The sequence below is a fragment of the Eurytemora carolleeae genome, unplaced genomic scaffold, assembly GCF_000591075.1.
Source record: "Eurytemora carolleeae unplaced genomic scaffold, Eaff_2.0 scaffold147, whole genome shotgun sequence".
Classification (NCBI taxonomy): domain Eukaryota; kingdom Metazoa; phylum Arthropoda; class Copepoda; order Calanoida; family Temoridae; genus Eurytemora; species Eurytemora carolleeae.
In genome coordinates this window covers 293,750-310,281 of record NW_019396103.1, presented here as the reverse complement: position 1 = coordinate 310,281, position 16,532 = coordinate 293,750, and the positions used below count along the sequence as shown (strand labels likewise).

The window sequence follows — 16,532 nt, the reverse complement described above, 5'->3', positions numbered from 1 at the left end:
TTATTTATGAAATATAGCAAAAACTTACAAAATTAAGTGTTTCAGGAGAAAATATTTAAAAACCTCTAAAAGTAGAGGTTGAATACATACGAATAAACACATAGCAATTTTAAATACTCACATTTAAAAGAACAAGATAAAATTATTACAAAAAAGAGAGAGGAAAAGTGCCCTTGAAATTTGAGCATCTTAAATTCTAGAGGATTTAAACAATCAAGGTCGGGGTTTTTTTTATTTTCTTTCATTCTGAAATATTTCTATAGTTTCAGAGTAGACAAACCCCCTAAACATGACGTTCTGGCAGGAAAACTACGCCTTTATAAAGGTAGATATTTTTCTTTTTAACTTGGAAAAATCATTTAAAATTATTTCCTAATTTCACGAAAAAGTTGAGCCGCAAATAGAAGATACGCGATTTTTGATTTGGATGTTATTTTATTCATAATACCCCGAAAAGGGACAACTGCGAAGAAAAAACATATACGATTAGGGAAATATAAATGATAAATGATTGTTTATAATTCTGAAATATTTTAATGATTCTAGGATGTTTATGATTCAAGAAGTCAGAAGATGGTTGAAGTTATGGATAAAACTGAGAAATCAATTGGAGAGGTTAGGAAATGCATTTAGAAAAACGCCCTAATGAGTAAAAGAACTATGCACAATAAATATGACACACAACTTCAATAACCGCCGATTGAAATAGATAGCTAGATCTAAACCTAGTGTTACTGTTTAGGTGATGGCGGATAAAATCTACACCTCCAACTGTTTACTGTTTAGGTGATGGCGGATAAAATCTACACCTCCAACTGTTTACTGTTTAGGTGATGGCGGATAAAATCTACACCTTCAACTTTACTGTTTAGGTGATGGCGGATAAAATCTACACCTCCAACTGTTTACTGTTTAGGTGATGGCGGATAAAATCTACACCTTCAACTGTTTACTGTTTAGGTGATGGCGGATAAAATCTACATCTCCAATTGTTTATTGTTTAGGTGATGGCATATAAAATCTACACCTCCAACTGTTCACTGTTTAGGTGATGGCGGATAAAATCTACACCTCCAACGAATTTGCAAAAGTCAAGGATGTGTTCACGGTAGGATACCTCACATTTCTTCCATTCATCCATATTCATCTCTACCCTCACTTCTTCCCTCACATTTCTTCCTTTCATCCCTATCCATCCCTCCCATCACTTCTTCCCTCACATTTCTTCCTTTCATCCCTATCCATCCCTCCCATCACTTCTTCTATCACATTTCTTCCTTTCATCCCTATCCATCCCTCTCCTCACTTCTTCCATCACATTTCTTCCTTTCATCCCTATCCATCCCTCCCCTCACTTCTTCTCTCTTGAGAGAACCCTTCTACCCTAATAGAGTCCTGGAAAGATAAGAAAGAGAATTTCCGTAGTTGCTGAATACTATTAAACTTTAATGGAGAACACAATGTTTTCAGACATTAGATATAATGTAATGGTGTACACTACACACCACACAGTGCAACCAGTGTACAACCAACAGTACCATAGGGTCATATACAAAAATATGAAAACACATTTTATGAATAATTTATTTGGTTAAAGTAAGGGTTGAATCTATGGGGAATTTTCGGTATAAAGCACCAGTAGTAATTTTTTTTTGAAGATACAATTTTTCTAATAAAAGAGATTTTTACTAGTTTTTTTAACTCCTCAAATTTTTCTTTTTTTGTGTAAAACAAAACAAAATAATGAAATTATAAGTAAAAACCAGTGTTTGGAAAGATATTCGTGTTAGCGGGTTTTTAATGGAAGGTGGTTGTATTTACTTTACAACTAAAATATTTGAAGCTCATGCAGTCAGTAAAATCGATTTATTTTTTAGAATTCTTTCATTTTTCCACAATGAAGATTTATGATGGTGTATGAATTTATATTTTTTTTAAGACTAAAGGAATAGAAGACAAATATTCCATTCTTTTTTGAAAAGTTGGTTTCAACTTTAACTGTTTCTATATGTTCAAGAGGAATTTTATCTTCTGCTCCATGATTTGGTTGAAAAAGAATTAGAAATCCACAGTTAATGTTTAAAACCAGACATTGTTTCGTAAATACTAAACTATATGTTTAAGAAACCGTGTGTACATTTCAACAAATTCCCATGTTGTCAAAATTAAGAAAAAATAAATAAACAGAAATGCATGCTTCACTTAAGTCCTGTACAATTTGTGAAAGCGTACATTGTACAGGATGACTCCAAAGGAAACAGTGGTAAGGGTTTTTAACTTCCAGCACATGGGGATTTTTTTAACGTTCATGCACTCCACTGTGCTTACATCTTACATTTTTGTAATTTTATATCAAATATTCGAAAATCTTATTTCAAATTAAAACCTGTATTGCTGATCGAGAAAACTTATTGTACTAAAAACCAATTGCAAAAATTATTATTTGAGAATAATTTGAAATATGTTGGAAATTATGATTAATTTAGAAAATAAGTTTCAAAAATAATAGTATTCATCTCTTAAAACGCTCCGTTGAAGATCATTAGGATTTTAAATTTACGGAGTGTACACATTAAACTTCAGATATCTGGTTTTAAATGGTGAATAGGACAATTTTAGATTGATAAAGATTAAGAAAAGAATTTTCTAAATAATTTTACATCAAAATAAAGCTTTGAACGACACCTTCTAGAAATGAAAATTAAATCATCAGATAAATATATCTATTATTGTACTGTGTTTGTATCTCACAGTCTTATCCTGAAATAATGAAGATTAACGGATCTTATGCTAACAGCTAGGGAAACCTTAATTGGATAAATTTTATACTTTAATCGACATTTCTCATTTGCGTCTCAATCAAGCAACTAATTCATGGATACGTTATACACTCTTGCATCAAACTCACTGTAGTCTCAGTAGAAGTAAATATTGAATATTATATGTTTTCCTAGAGAAATCCTCCTAATGAAGCGCCGTTGAGAATAACCAAAATGTTTTGAGTTTCTATAGTATGTCACCGGAGCTGAAAACTTTAGAATGAGATATCCCTAATCCCGATTACTTAATCTGAGTATCCATGAGATATCCCTAATCCCGATTACTTAATCTGAGCATCCATTAGATATCCCTAATCCCGATTACTTAATCTGAGTATCCAATTGACACACTTTTGATAACAATTACAGATACTATGCTGAATCGATTGGAATATATCCGATTGAACTAAAGTTCACAAGCGGGCATTTAGAGCATTTAAACAAATATAAATTTAATCATGTTAATATGAACTTATTAAAAATATATTTTATCACATTTAAGGACTATAGACATTTTGAACGTTAGTCTAATTAAACATTAATCCAAAACTTACGTTCGTTCAATCGATCTTTAGTTCAATTGATAAGACATCATCAACACTAGAAATGCGCAAAAAAACGGTTTTTTAAAAGTTAAAGGGCGCATCTTAACATGACACGCTGATTGGTTTAATTTTAAACTTCTTTCTTTGATATCAAATGCGTATTAACTTAATCTCGGGATTAGTAAAACAAGGAGATCAAGCATTGATCTCGATGTCCACCATTCTAAAGTTTTCAGCTAGGATAAATTTTCTTTTCTTACGAGGTGAAGAAGTCAGATCAATAATGTCGTATAAATTTCCTTCTGTCTAGTTGACAGTGCTGTCTATAATATTGGAATATATGAATACCCACAATTATATAACTGTATGGTATATAATGCATTGTATGATATTAACCCTATTCCTGCGAAGGGAACAGAAATAGGATTAACTGAATTTCAAAATCATATTATTTACATGTACATTGTACATTTGCCTTACACTGTGCACATTTCAATATGGCATACAGTTCCTTAGAAGAAATAGGGCTAATATCAGACACAGTGTTCATAACATAGATGTATTTAAAATGTTATAAATACAGTTAAAAATTTAAACTGCATACTGAACATATTACTATCTATATGTTACATGATACAAAACCTTCAGATAGTCATACTCCACATAAAAAATAATGTGAGCAAACCTTTTTTTTTTATAAAATTCTTGCAATATTTTTACTTTATAAATTCTGATAAACAAACATTCATTTCTATCTTCCTTTAAACATCATAATCAATAATCAAGTATGGATGTTGCAGCCATAATTTTAAGAATAATTCAATAAGCATCTAGGTTTATCCTGTTCTAAAACATGTACTACACTGTATGTTATGCACTTAATTTACTCTGTACAGGGCCTGGCTAAGAACCTTGAGCAGAGTGAGGTGAAAGACTGGTTGGAGAGCACCAAGGAGACCCTCATGGGAGACAAGTAATATTTTATCAACTATTCAGTCGTAGAGTTTATTCCTCTAGTTATTCCTCTATTTTGTCCTTTTAGTTTATTCATTTAGTTTATTCTTCTAGTTTGTCCTTTTAGTTTATTCATTTAGTTTATTCTTTTAGTTTGTCCTTTTAGTTTATTCATTTAGTTTATTCTTCTAGTTTATTCTTATAGTTTTTCCTTTTAGTTTATTCATTTAGTTTATTCTTCTATTTTATTGTTATAGTTTTTCCTTTCAGTTTATTTATTTAGTTTATTCTTCTAGTTTATTCTTATAGTTTTTCCTTTTAGTTTATTCATTTAGTTTATTCTTCTAGTTTATTCTTCTAGTTTGTCCTTTTAGTTTATTAATTTAGTTTATTCTTCTAGTTTATTCTTCTAGTTTATTCCTCTAGTTTGTCCTTTTAATTTATTAATTTAGTTTATTTATTAGTTTAATTATTTAGTTTATTTATTTAGTTTATTTATTTAGTTTATCTATTAGTTTAATTATTTAGTTTATTTATTTAGTTTATCTATTAGTTTAATTATTTAGTTTATTTATTTAGTTTATCCATTTAGTTCATTCATTTAGTTTGCCCATTAAGGTTATCCATTTATTTGTTCATTTAGTTTATTCATTTTGTTTATCCATTAAGTTTATTAATTTAGTTTATTCATTTAGATTATTCATTTAGTTTATCCATTTATTTATTCTTTTAGTTTATTCATTTAGTTTATTCATGTAGTTTATTCATTTAATTTATTCATTTAGTTTATTCATTTAGTTTATTTATTTAGGTTACCCATTTAGTTTTTCCATGTATTTATTCATTTAGTTTGACCATTTAGCTTATTCATTTAGATTTTACATTTAGATTATTTAAATTCCTTCAAAGATTTCAGAGATTGGATCATTTGTATGAGAAAGCAGTTATCCACAATGCCCAAACTAGATATTTACAGCGAACTATTGATTTGAAGCGATTAATCATCTCTAATTCTTATAAACAGCTGATTCGTATTTTAGTGATTTCACATTTGGAAAGAGAATAATCTTTTGTAGCTACTTCTTTTCAACACTTTTAGAGATATCCTAAAGGAAGTAACTTTATTTGAGAGACCGCGGCGATACGGATTAAAGCTTTATTTGAGAGACCGCAGCGATACGGATTAAAGCTTTTTGAATGAATTAACAATAGAAAAGGCCCAACCTCTGAAATGAGGAAAAATATCGATAAAGATATTTGCTGGTGTATAAAACTCAAACCAGTGATCTGTGACTTGAGACCAAAAATCTATAAACATTTTTTGATTAACGCATCCCAGGTTTCTGAGCTGGAAACTTTTAAATTTTAGGATCTAACGTAGAAGAGATCGGTTAATCTTCAAACTATCCTAAGATAGTGAATTTAACCCATTTATTCCATTAGAAAGTTCCCATGCGGTTTATGTCGTGTTAGTAGAACTTCAGTAACTTCTTGATCTGAATAAGTTTACTTTACTTTAAATAATATTACTGATGTCAAAGGAATTGAGTATTTGTCACAAAATAAGATTTTCTAATCTCTTTGTAACCCAATGCTGTAGACCTTAGATATTTCAAACTATGAATTCTGTTAGATGAAAAAATCTAAGTTTGAAATATCAAAGGTTTCCACCATCATCAGGTGGAAAAAATATAGGTATTAGCAAATCAGAGTTTGTTACAAAGGCTCAATTCCTTTGGGTATTAAATATCTCTTTAAACCAGGATGGATAGGGGAAGGGTTGTATTGTTTTGTGTTTAGAGATCAGAAAGCTAAAGGAGATGAGGATAAGAAGCTCACAGAACTTCTAGAAAGGTTAGACTTATCTCGTTTATATTTATCATAGATAGATAGGTAGATATATATTTCGGCTAACATTATAATAAATACATTTTACATTTTATAATTATTTTACTAAACAATTATTAGCCAGGGCTACAGCCTAACCATTTCTGGTTCTCCAAAGTTTTATAGATACATTTTATTCTTTTAAATTAACAAATAACGAATACATTACACAATTCACAAAGTAATTTTTAAAAAAAGGAAAAAAAAGAAGGATGTTTGAATAGCAAAGGGAAAAAGGGAAGAGAAGGAGAAACCCCAGCACTAAAAAATCCAATTTTTGTAGATAATATGTTACAGAGTGGTTTACAAGATTTTCAAATTACATGAGTATAGCAGTTCCTGTTTTTACATTTAAATTCCTTATATTTAGAAGCCAGATACTTTTTCATATTCGTTTTGAAACTAAGTACTGATAAAACATTTAATATTCATTGGAACACTATTCCAAATTCTCGTGAGAAATATTTTTGGAAAAGGTTTAAGATATTTGTTTCTTATTAATTCCAATTTAAAACTTTGTGTCCTATTAGGTTCTACAAATGGAGCAAACATTCCATTAAAAGACGAAGGAAGTTTTTCTTTTATATATTTATACATGAAAGTAGATACATTATGATAATTCAATTCTAAATGTTGAAAATAAATTCAGTTTTTTCTATGTTTATATTTAATCAATTTTACCTAAAAATAAGTACAAGTAACGATCACTAGCTATCAAAATAAGTACAAGTAACACGATCACTAGCTATCAAAATAAGTACAAGTAACAGGATCACTAGCTATCAAAATAAGTACAAGTAACAGGATCACTAGCTATCAAAAGTTTGTTTTTAAACACAAAGTAAGATAAAGGAGCTGAGATATCAGCACAAACATCTTTGCGACCCATGATGTCGTGGACCTTTGATAAGTTTAATAATCTAATTTTAAAATACCCAAGGTTCACACCATAAGGTTGCAAAGTTATAGGGATTAGAAAAATAGATTTTGTTGCAAAAATTGGGTTTCTATCACTTCTCTCGATAGGTCTGCTCTCCCAAAATCTGTGAAAATTATCAAAGGTTGCTCGAGTTTATGCAGATATGATTTTTCAGTCAAACTCCTTATACAAAAAAATAGTTCTATCTTCTCTTAAAACCTTATTTTCATAAACAAAATCTACTTCAATAAAAAAAATATTTTTATTAAGTTTAGACGCAATTAATATGTAAGTTGTATGTACATTTCCATGTATGAACGACCTCTTATGTCTAAGTTTATTGAATGAACTTTAAAAATTCTTTTCCTTTCATGAACCCAAATCTTCCAATCATACCAATTTATCAGAGTATTAAAACTAGAACTTTAAAGGTTTCACAAATCACAGATATCTAGATTTTTTACGATGCAATTTTAGAAATATGATATATTAGTTACAGGAAGAGACCGCCTCAACATGGCAGTTGAGCTGAGAGTGCAATATTGTAGAGAAAAATGTTAGATTCATTTTTAGATACCAGTAATTTTTACGGCAATTGTTCCGCAAGAGCACAATACAATCTTTAAAATCCGTCCATTGTCAATTTTGAATGAATGATACACCGTAAAAACATTTCATAAGTCTCAAATTAATCCTAACAATTTCTCTACAGTATTGCACACTCAGCTCAACTACAATGTCTCTCCCTTTAAAGCAAAACTTTCTTGATCAATGGGCAAAGATTTTTGTTGGTTTCCATGTGAATCAGAATAATAAATTGTTCCACACTACCTCTACAGAAATAAAACTGACCAATAGCTAGTAGCTCCCAAATTACCTAAAAGATATTGAGTCTTTGCAACAAACTCTGCTTTTCTATACCGTATATCTTTGAATTCCAATATTGTAGACCTTAGATATTTCAAAATATGAATTCTGTTAGATCAAATGATGTAAGTTTGAAATATCAAAGATGTACAAAGATGTACGACATTGGGTTCCAAAGATATAGGGATTTTAAATCCAGAGTTTGTACCAAAGACTCAATTCCTTTGAAAAAATTCCTTTAAATGATTTATCTGTAGGTATGGAAGACTGATTCCTAAAGTTAGTGAGACCAAGTTGGTTGTGGATTCTCTCTGGAAAGCCTATCAGGTTAATTAAAGGGACTTTACACGTATTTTATCAGAGTCCATTCGACAAACTTTTAGAAATAGTGAAATAACCCCTTTATGCACTTTATAAAGAGCCCTTACAAGTCGTTCTTAATATCGAATTTAAAAACCTGTTTATTTCGATAGGTTTAGCACAACGTTAGGTATTCCACAAACAGTGTGTGAGTTTAAATCATATAGAAGGTTGTGAAGTTAGTTCTTACCCTTCACCGTGACAAGACGTGAGTGTGTGTGTGTGCGCTCGGTCATCTGGCACTAATTATCTATAAGTTCATGTATAGATAGTTCAGTCAACAAGTTATACAGGGTGTATAAAATGGCTGGTAGGAAAAATGCAAACCATGAAAAACCTCCAAGGGCTACTAACTCCAAGGAAAATAACAAGTCAGAAAATCACCCAGAAATAGAAATTGAACCTAGATTCTATTCTCAAAAACCTGTCCGATCTAGGAATTGGTTCTGAGACTGATATACAACCTGAAAAATCTAGTTTTAGTACAATTCTAAACCATTTAGTTGAAATTGTGGTTATACTGAGCAAGGAGATATCAGAGCTCAAACAACAGAAGCAAGAAGAGAAGGAGAAAAAACCAGCTTAGAAAATGTGAGGACGACCTAGATGAATCAAAATTTTTTTATTTGTATTATCTCGTGCTTTGTAGTTGAATAAAAATATGAATATGAATATAGAATTATTGAATCAGAGTTTAGGCGAGCAATAAGTTCCTTAAGCAGAAAAACATTATTTATATTATATTTATATTTTATATCTTCTCTCTAAATATAAAGTTTAAAGCGCTGGTTTAATATCCTTCACATCTGTTCTCTATCAATATCGGAGAAGGTTGGGTTTATTTCAGATTAAATATTTTACCTCCAGGGGTTCAGCAGATGTGTACAGAGGTGGAGCGGGGAGTTCTTTTCATATTTGAAACAAAGTGAGCATTCATAAAAAGAGCTCAGTGTTTGAATCTCTTGAAAACCACTTGAATTCCTGTTAAACGCGGTGTACGCTGCGTACAGTATGAACTCATCGCAGCTGATGTATTACTTGACGCAAATTGACATATTCTACATTTCCAAACCTTATAATATAAAGTTTGCCACTGTAAACGGTTAAAACCAAGAAAATTTGTGTGGCCTTGGAAAATCTTACTTGTTTATTTTGTATACGAAGCAAAATTAATTACTGTTAAAAGAAAGTTTAAGAAATAACATAAAAGAAGAACGCAACAAATTGTGAACGCAAAACACGATGGAATCCTTTAATACTGCTATATTTTTTATATCTAGAAAATTTCTTTGTATTTTTTCCAAATTGATTCAAGTTTAGAAAAGTAAACAAACAAACAACGAAAAACAATCAAAAAAGTGTGAAATTTCAAAAAATATATAAAATAAACATAATTCAGCGTACTTATTTACAAATTGTAAAACGATAATGAGAATGATAATGACTATAGAATATTTGAGTTTGGGACAGTGTAACTATACTAGAAGAACAAATTTATCCATGTCAATTTGAAAGGAGAATTTCTAAATCAGAGAAATAGAATAAATATTGATAGAAAGTTTCGACATATTCCATTTAGTAAAGTACGTAAACTACAATATTTAACCTAAACTGAGCAGAGTTTAAAATTTGATCAAATTGAATATTTCAGAAAAATATTTTGCAGTCAAGAATTGAGTATTCTTTAAACATTACATTCAATTTCAGTTTCAAGATTAGATTACAATTTTACTCTAGTAATGGAATTGAGGCTTTGCCACAAACTCAAATTTGCTAATCCCTATATCTTTGCAACCTGATGGTGTAAACCTAAAATGTTTCAAACTGAGATTATTTGATGTAACAAAATTAATAGTTTGAAATATCTAAGGTCTTTGAAATAGGGTTGCAAAGGTATTGGGAAAAGAAAATCAGAGTTTGTGGCAAAAACACAATGTATTTCCACGTACAAATAAAAATGTAGAATAAAAACAGTTCCAGACAAAGTTAAACAATAATGCCAAAAATTGGACAAAACCAGTTCAAAAAACTAAATCTATTTTTAGTTAACGAATTAATTATCCCACCATATGGAGTGGAAGATTGAGAAAAAAGTTTACAAATTATATTTTAATGAAGCAAATTTCTAACCATGAAATATTTAAAAATAGTATAAAAATTGTACAAAAACATTCCCAAATAATCTATTTTTAGTTAACGAATTAATTATCCCACCATATGGAGTGGATGGTAGAGAAAAAAGTTTACAAATCATATTTTAATGAAGCAAATTTCTAACCATGAAATATTTAAAAATAGTATAAAAGTTGGACAAAAACGTTCCCAAATAATCTACTTTTAGTTTACGGATGAGTTATCCCCTCATATGGATTGGCTGGTTGAAAAAAAAGTCCTTGCAACCAGGTCAGTTCTAAATCCTTTCAATTTTAAACTTCTAAGCTTGCAGATTTTCATGATTTGCTTTATCGTTTTTGGCTGAAGTACCCAGCCCTCCCCTCTTCTTTTTTTTGTCAATTTAAAACACATTCTAGTATCCTTCCCCCCAATTCTCGATTGGCATTTCCAATCCTAATCTGGAGAAAAATGGATTTATGTAAAACTTCAAATTTTTATTTGCTAAAATTAGTTTGATGAAAAAAGAAAAATTCATCTTTTTTTGCATTTTCTTCTCTATAATAAATTTAACTGTACTGTTCAATAGCACCTATTCATTAATTCTGTTTCAATATTAATATTACTTTCAAAACCTTCAATTTTAAATTCCAATTTTTATAATGAACTTATTGAGAATTTAGATTACACAAACTCTTTCATGTGTATTTGCCTTTCAACCTTCCCCTCTACCTACCTCCCTCCCTGCCTACCAACCTCCCTGCCTACCTACTTGCCTATCTATCTACCCGCTTACCTATACCTACATCTTACCTATATTCCTGCCTACCTACCTGTTTACCTACCTCCCAGATTTCCTACCTATTAACCTTACTTACTCATTACCTACCTACCTAAATACCTACCTGCCAACTTACTACCTACCTACCCATCTATATAAATCTTCTAGTATTCAGTATTTTCATATTTTAATTCATTTCCAAAGCATGAGATATTATAATTAACGTTGTCTGCACCTAGGGATATAAACAGTAACAGTGCTGGAGAAACTGAAGATCTGATAGAAAGACAAGAAAAGGTTTTGGATCAACTTGATAAAAAGAGAAAGGTTTGCATGAATAGATTTTAAGACATATAACCATGAATAAATGTACAAATGTTACAAATTTCCAAATGCCAACCTCACCAAATATTTTACATTTTTCATTTTTTATTTCATAATAAAGTGAAAAGAAAAGCTTAAAATATTTAAAAGTGATCAATGATCTAATATTTTTATGTAATCAATGATCTGTTATTTCTGGGTAATCAATTACCTGAAATTTATAGGTGATTTATGATCTGGCATTTCTAGGTGATCAATTGTCTTATCTGGGTTATCATATATCAATGATCTGATATTTCTGGATATGCAATGATTGATATTTCTGGGTGATTAATGATCTTATATATCTAGGTGATAAATGATCTCATATTTCTTGATGATCAATAATTTAATATGTCTAGGATGATCAATGATTTGATATTTCTTGGTGATCAATGATCTGATATTCCTACGTATTCAATGATCTCACATTTCTAGGTGACCAATGATCTGTTATTTCTATAGGTATTCAATGATCCGACATTTCTAGGTCATGAATGATCTGATATTCCTAGGTGATCAATGATCTAATATTTCTAGGTGATCAATAATGGGATATTTCTAGGTTATCAATGATCTGATAACTAAAGGAACCAAACTAAAGGATGACCCAAAGAGCCCGGCATTTCTAGCAAGGATATTATTATGAATTTTATATAATTTGGTTTTCAAATAATGTTAAGCAAGAAAACAAAGCATGAAAGAAAAAATTAAGGTTGCTCTTAAAAATTTATTATTTTTTAAAATAACTGAATTTCCTTTTTTAATTTTGTTTGATGGTAAACATATTCTCAATTTGGGGGGAGAACGGGGGGGATTTTATTTAAAGTAAAATAGATAAATTTAATAAATAACATAGAGAAGTGGGAAACATGAAGACTATTTGGGATGAAACTAACAATTTAGCTCTAGACAGGCTTAACAGACTTAGAGGTACTTTTGGGTCATCATTATCATCATTATCATCATTTCATCATTATTATCATTTCATCATTATCATCATTTCATCATTATCATCATTTCATCATCATTATCATCATTATCATCATTATCATCATTATCATCATTATCATCATTATCATCATTATCATCATTATCATCATTATCATCATTATATTATCCTTATCATCATTTTTATCATTATCATCATTATCATCATTATCATCATTATCATATTATCATCATTATCATCATTATCATCATTATCATCATTATCATCATTATCATCATTATCATCATTATCATCATTATCATCATTATATTATCCTTATCATCATTTTTATCATTATCATCATTATCATCATTATCATCATTATCATATTATCATCATTATCATCATTATCATCATTATCATCATTATCATCATTATCATCATTATCATCATTATCATCATCATCATCATTATATTACCATTATCATCATTATCATCATTATCATCATTATTATCATCATCTTTATCATTAACACATTGTTATCTTTACCACTTCATTATGAGTTTTATTATTAAAATTGCATACATAATAATCACATGCATATTCAGCTTTACGTTCATTTTCTATATATCTGCACCAGTGTACTCTGAGCCCAAAACTTAAGACAGGGTATTGTTCTGAAAACTAGTTTTAAACCCCGGGTTTCACGAATGGGGTTAGGCAGTTTTGTAAATATCAATATTTTTGTTATGAAATATTATTTTATTCAGTTTGTTTATATTCTCAATTTTTTTCGAATCTCTAAAAGTCAAAATCTACACAAATGTTAAGACCCCAAAAAGGAAACTTTGAAGTTTTATCCAACTGTACTGTGCTGTAGATAATGTGAGTGCCTGGGAGAGGTATGAGAACCAGAGGAATGATCTCTGCCAGAAACTAGATGCAGCTGAAGCAGAGCTAAAGGATATCAAGAAGGTATCGATTATATTAAATCTATAAAACATCATAGTTGGGTCTGATATATTACAATTTTATCATTAATATCCCTTCTCTTTAACCTTTCCATTTTCTTCAAATTTAAAGCTTTTCAGTTCTTAAAAAGGCTGAATAAAAATATACGTTAGTTAGTGATGAGGTAAAATCAAAGGCCAGAGGGTTGCACAAACTTTATGTCGATCCAGTCTTGATGCAACTTTTCTTAGCGGCCTGGATATATGTGCTCATTTAACTCTATATATTCATGAAATTATTTACTTATTTAAAAAGAATAAACATTGTACCATATTTTTCAAAATAAAGTTACATTATTTCTGCCAAGAACCAAGCATTTCTGTAACCTTAATTTGTTTAGACCGGTAAAATTTTTTTATTTGTTCAAAACAAATCCCTATATCTTTGTCACCTAATGGTGGCAACCTTTGATATTTAAAACTTTCACTTTTATATCATTTATAATTTATACTCTTGAATTTCAAAGTATACGTCATTAGGTTGCAAAGATATAAGGATTTGAAAATATATAGTTGATGGTGAGTAATCAGCTCCTTTACAACAAATAGTTTTGTTTTCTGCCAGAAAATGATTGTTTTGACAAAAAGTATCAGATCATTCTGGTTTCATGAACAAGGACTTCTGTCTGTGGGGTTGTTGGAAAACCCTTTAATACCTGTCCTTAGAATCCTACTAAGCGTATAATATGAACTTTATAGTTCCTTCTTATTTATACTCCCCCCCCCCACCATCAACTTCTGTTTGCGTATTGTTAAAGAAGAAAGGAATCACCCAAAGGGGGATATCAATATTCTAGTATTCATCAAGTCTCGCACCAATAAAAGAACAAAATAGTTGAACATTTCTATTTAAAGTGAAACAAATAAGAGAAACAAAGAAATAAATGGATGTAGATATATACTGCTACTACAGTTTCCTTAGCTCCACAGGTTGGGTTTCCTGGATATTCTTCATTCAGAGTCACAGGATGGGTTTCCTGTGTGCTCAGTGATAGGTTTCCTATACTCTTCTCCATCCAGAGTCACATGTTAGGTTTCCTGTGAGCTTAGTAATGGGTTTCCTGTACTCTTCTCCATCCAGAGTCACAGGTTGGGTTTCCTTTGAGCTCAGTAATGGGTTTCCTGTACTCTTCTCCATCCAGAGTCACATGTTAGGTTTCCTGTGAGCTCAGTAATGGGTTTCCTGTACTCTTCTCCATCCAGAGTCGCAGGTTTGGGTTTCCTAAGATCTTCTTGTATTCTGGGCTTGAAAGCCGTCTATATACACAGGCTCGGGTTTCCTGTGCAGATCTTTCTTTAACCAAGTTTCGCCCTTGAGATTGACTGCTTCTCAGGAATTAGATTGTCCGTCATGACACCATGGGGAGTCGGGAGAATTTTTTCATCCTCTCCTGATTTACAACTGATCCTTATTCTATTCGCCGGAAGTTGTGAATTTGATTCTGCATGGGCCTGGAATTTCTCTTTCTGAAATCTGATCATTTTAGGCGGCTTCTGTAGGTGGTGGTTACAGTATTTTCCTCCTTATTCAAATTCCTGGAACATTTTGTTGAATAGGAAAGGAAAGTTAAATCTAAGCTAGATACATATATTCTCTGTATATATATTATCCATTTATATATATTTATATATAAAATCCTTTGATTAAAAATGTCTACAAGTCTAACTCTTGTCAGCAAACGTTAATTTGCGTTTCTGCAATAATAAAACTATTCTACACTGCAGCTGAATAAACAATTCTGAAATAAGTTCTGCTAAAAGATTCCACAAAATAACGTTGCAATATTATAATTATGCAATATAATTTTGAAATACATTTTAACAATATAATTTACAAAAAAACACTTTTGCAATATTATTCTGCTTTGCAGTCCCTTATTAGAACCCTACAAAATTATTCTAAAAACTAATTTGTAGTAAAAATGTTATTTAATTATTTAATACTTTTGTTCTAAACATTAGAGTTCTGTGGATTTAAATTCCACAAACTTTATTGTAATCTGTATAAAATTGTACATTATAGTATTACGCTGCAATGCACTATTACCATTCTACTATGCTGTTAACCTTACTAAACATGTAACAAATGCCTTACTTCAATAGTTCTTTAAGAATGTATCAATCCATATACAACTCTCTGTATTCTTAAGTATGTATCAATCCAGATACAATTCTGTATTCTTAAGTATGTATCAATCCAGATACAACTCTCACAGTATTCTTAAGTATGTATCAATTCAGATACAACTCTCTCTCTATTCTTAAGTTTGTATCAATCCAGATACAACTCTCTCTGTATTCATAAGTATGTATCAATCCAGATACAACTCTCGCAGTATTCTTAAGTATGTATCAATCCAGATACAACTCTCGCAGTATTCTTAAGTATGTATCAATTCAGATACAACTCCCTCTCTATTCTTAAGTTTGTATCAATCCAGAAACAACTCTCTCTGTATTCATAAGTATGTATCAACCCAGATACAACTCTCTCTGTATTCATAAGTATGTATCAATCCAGATACAACTCTCGCAGTATTCTTAAGTATGTATCAATCCAGATACAACTCTCTCTCTATTCTTAAGTTTGTATCAATCCAGATACAACTCTCTCTGTATTTTCTTAAGTATGTATCCATCCAGATACACCTCTCTCTCTATTCTTAAGCATGTATTTATCGACGCACAAAGCTATAGAACTCTATACTATATACCGAGCAATGGTATCTCTAACCGTCCGTAACCAGAGACTATTTTCAACTCCTTATATTTGAGAATAAAGTAGAGATAAATATTAAACTGACCGATAATGCAAGTTTATAATACAAGTCTATAGAACAAATTTCTATCTTTATGAATGTGTATTTAAATTATACAATTATAGTCCAAAAATACAATACAAATTCATAATGCAAATATACTATATAAAACTGGAAATGAAAATTATTCAAATAAAATACAATTCTAACAAACAGGGGAGGGA

At 30.3% G+C, this 16,532-nt stretch overlaps 1 protein-coding gene across 1 annotated transcript in view; it reads left to right on the top strand.

Annotated features, from left to right (window-relative positions):
• The first annotated feature begins 235 nt into the window (after positions 1-235).
• LOC111695015 (golgin IMH1) overlaps positions 236-16,532 on the top strand; it is a 32,343-nt gene continuing 16,046 nt past the window's right edge. Inside the window, exons 1-11 of the mRNA XM_023464144.1 lie at positions 236-325; positions 547-615; positions 1,049-1,108; positions 4,261-4,337; positions 6,119-6,172; positions 8,249-8,318; positions 10,693-10,754; positions 11,484-11,571; positions 12,173-12,243; positions 12,467-12,540; positions 13,420-13,514. Coding sequence (XP_023319912.1) covers positions 290-325; positions 547-615; positions 1,049-1,108; positions 4,261-4,337; positions 6,119-6,172; positions 8,249-8,318; positions 10,693-10,754; positions 11,484-11,571; positions 12,173-12,243; positions 12,467-12,540; positions 13,420-13,514 — 756 coding nt within the window. The 5' untranslated portion in view covers positions 236-289. The remainder of the gene's footprint in view (positions 326-546; positions 616-1,048; positions 1,109-4,260; positions 4,338-6,118; positions 6,173-8,248; positions 8,319-10,692; positions 10,755-11,483; positions 11,572-12,172; positions 12,244-12,466; positions 12,541-13,419; positions 13,515-16,532) is intronic.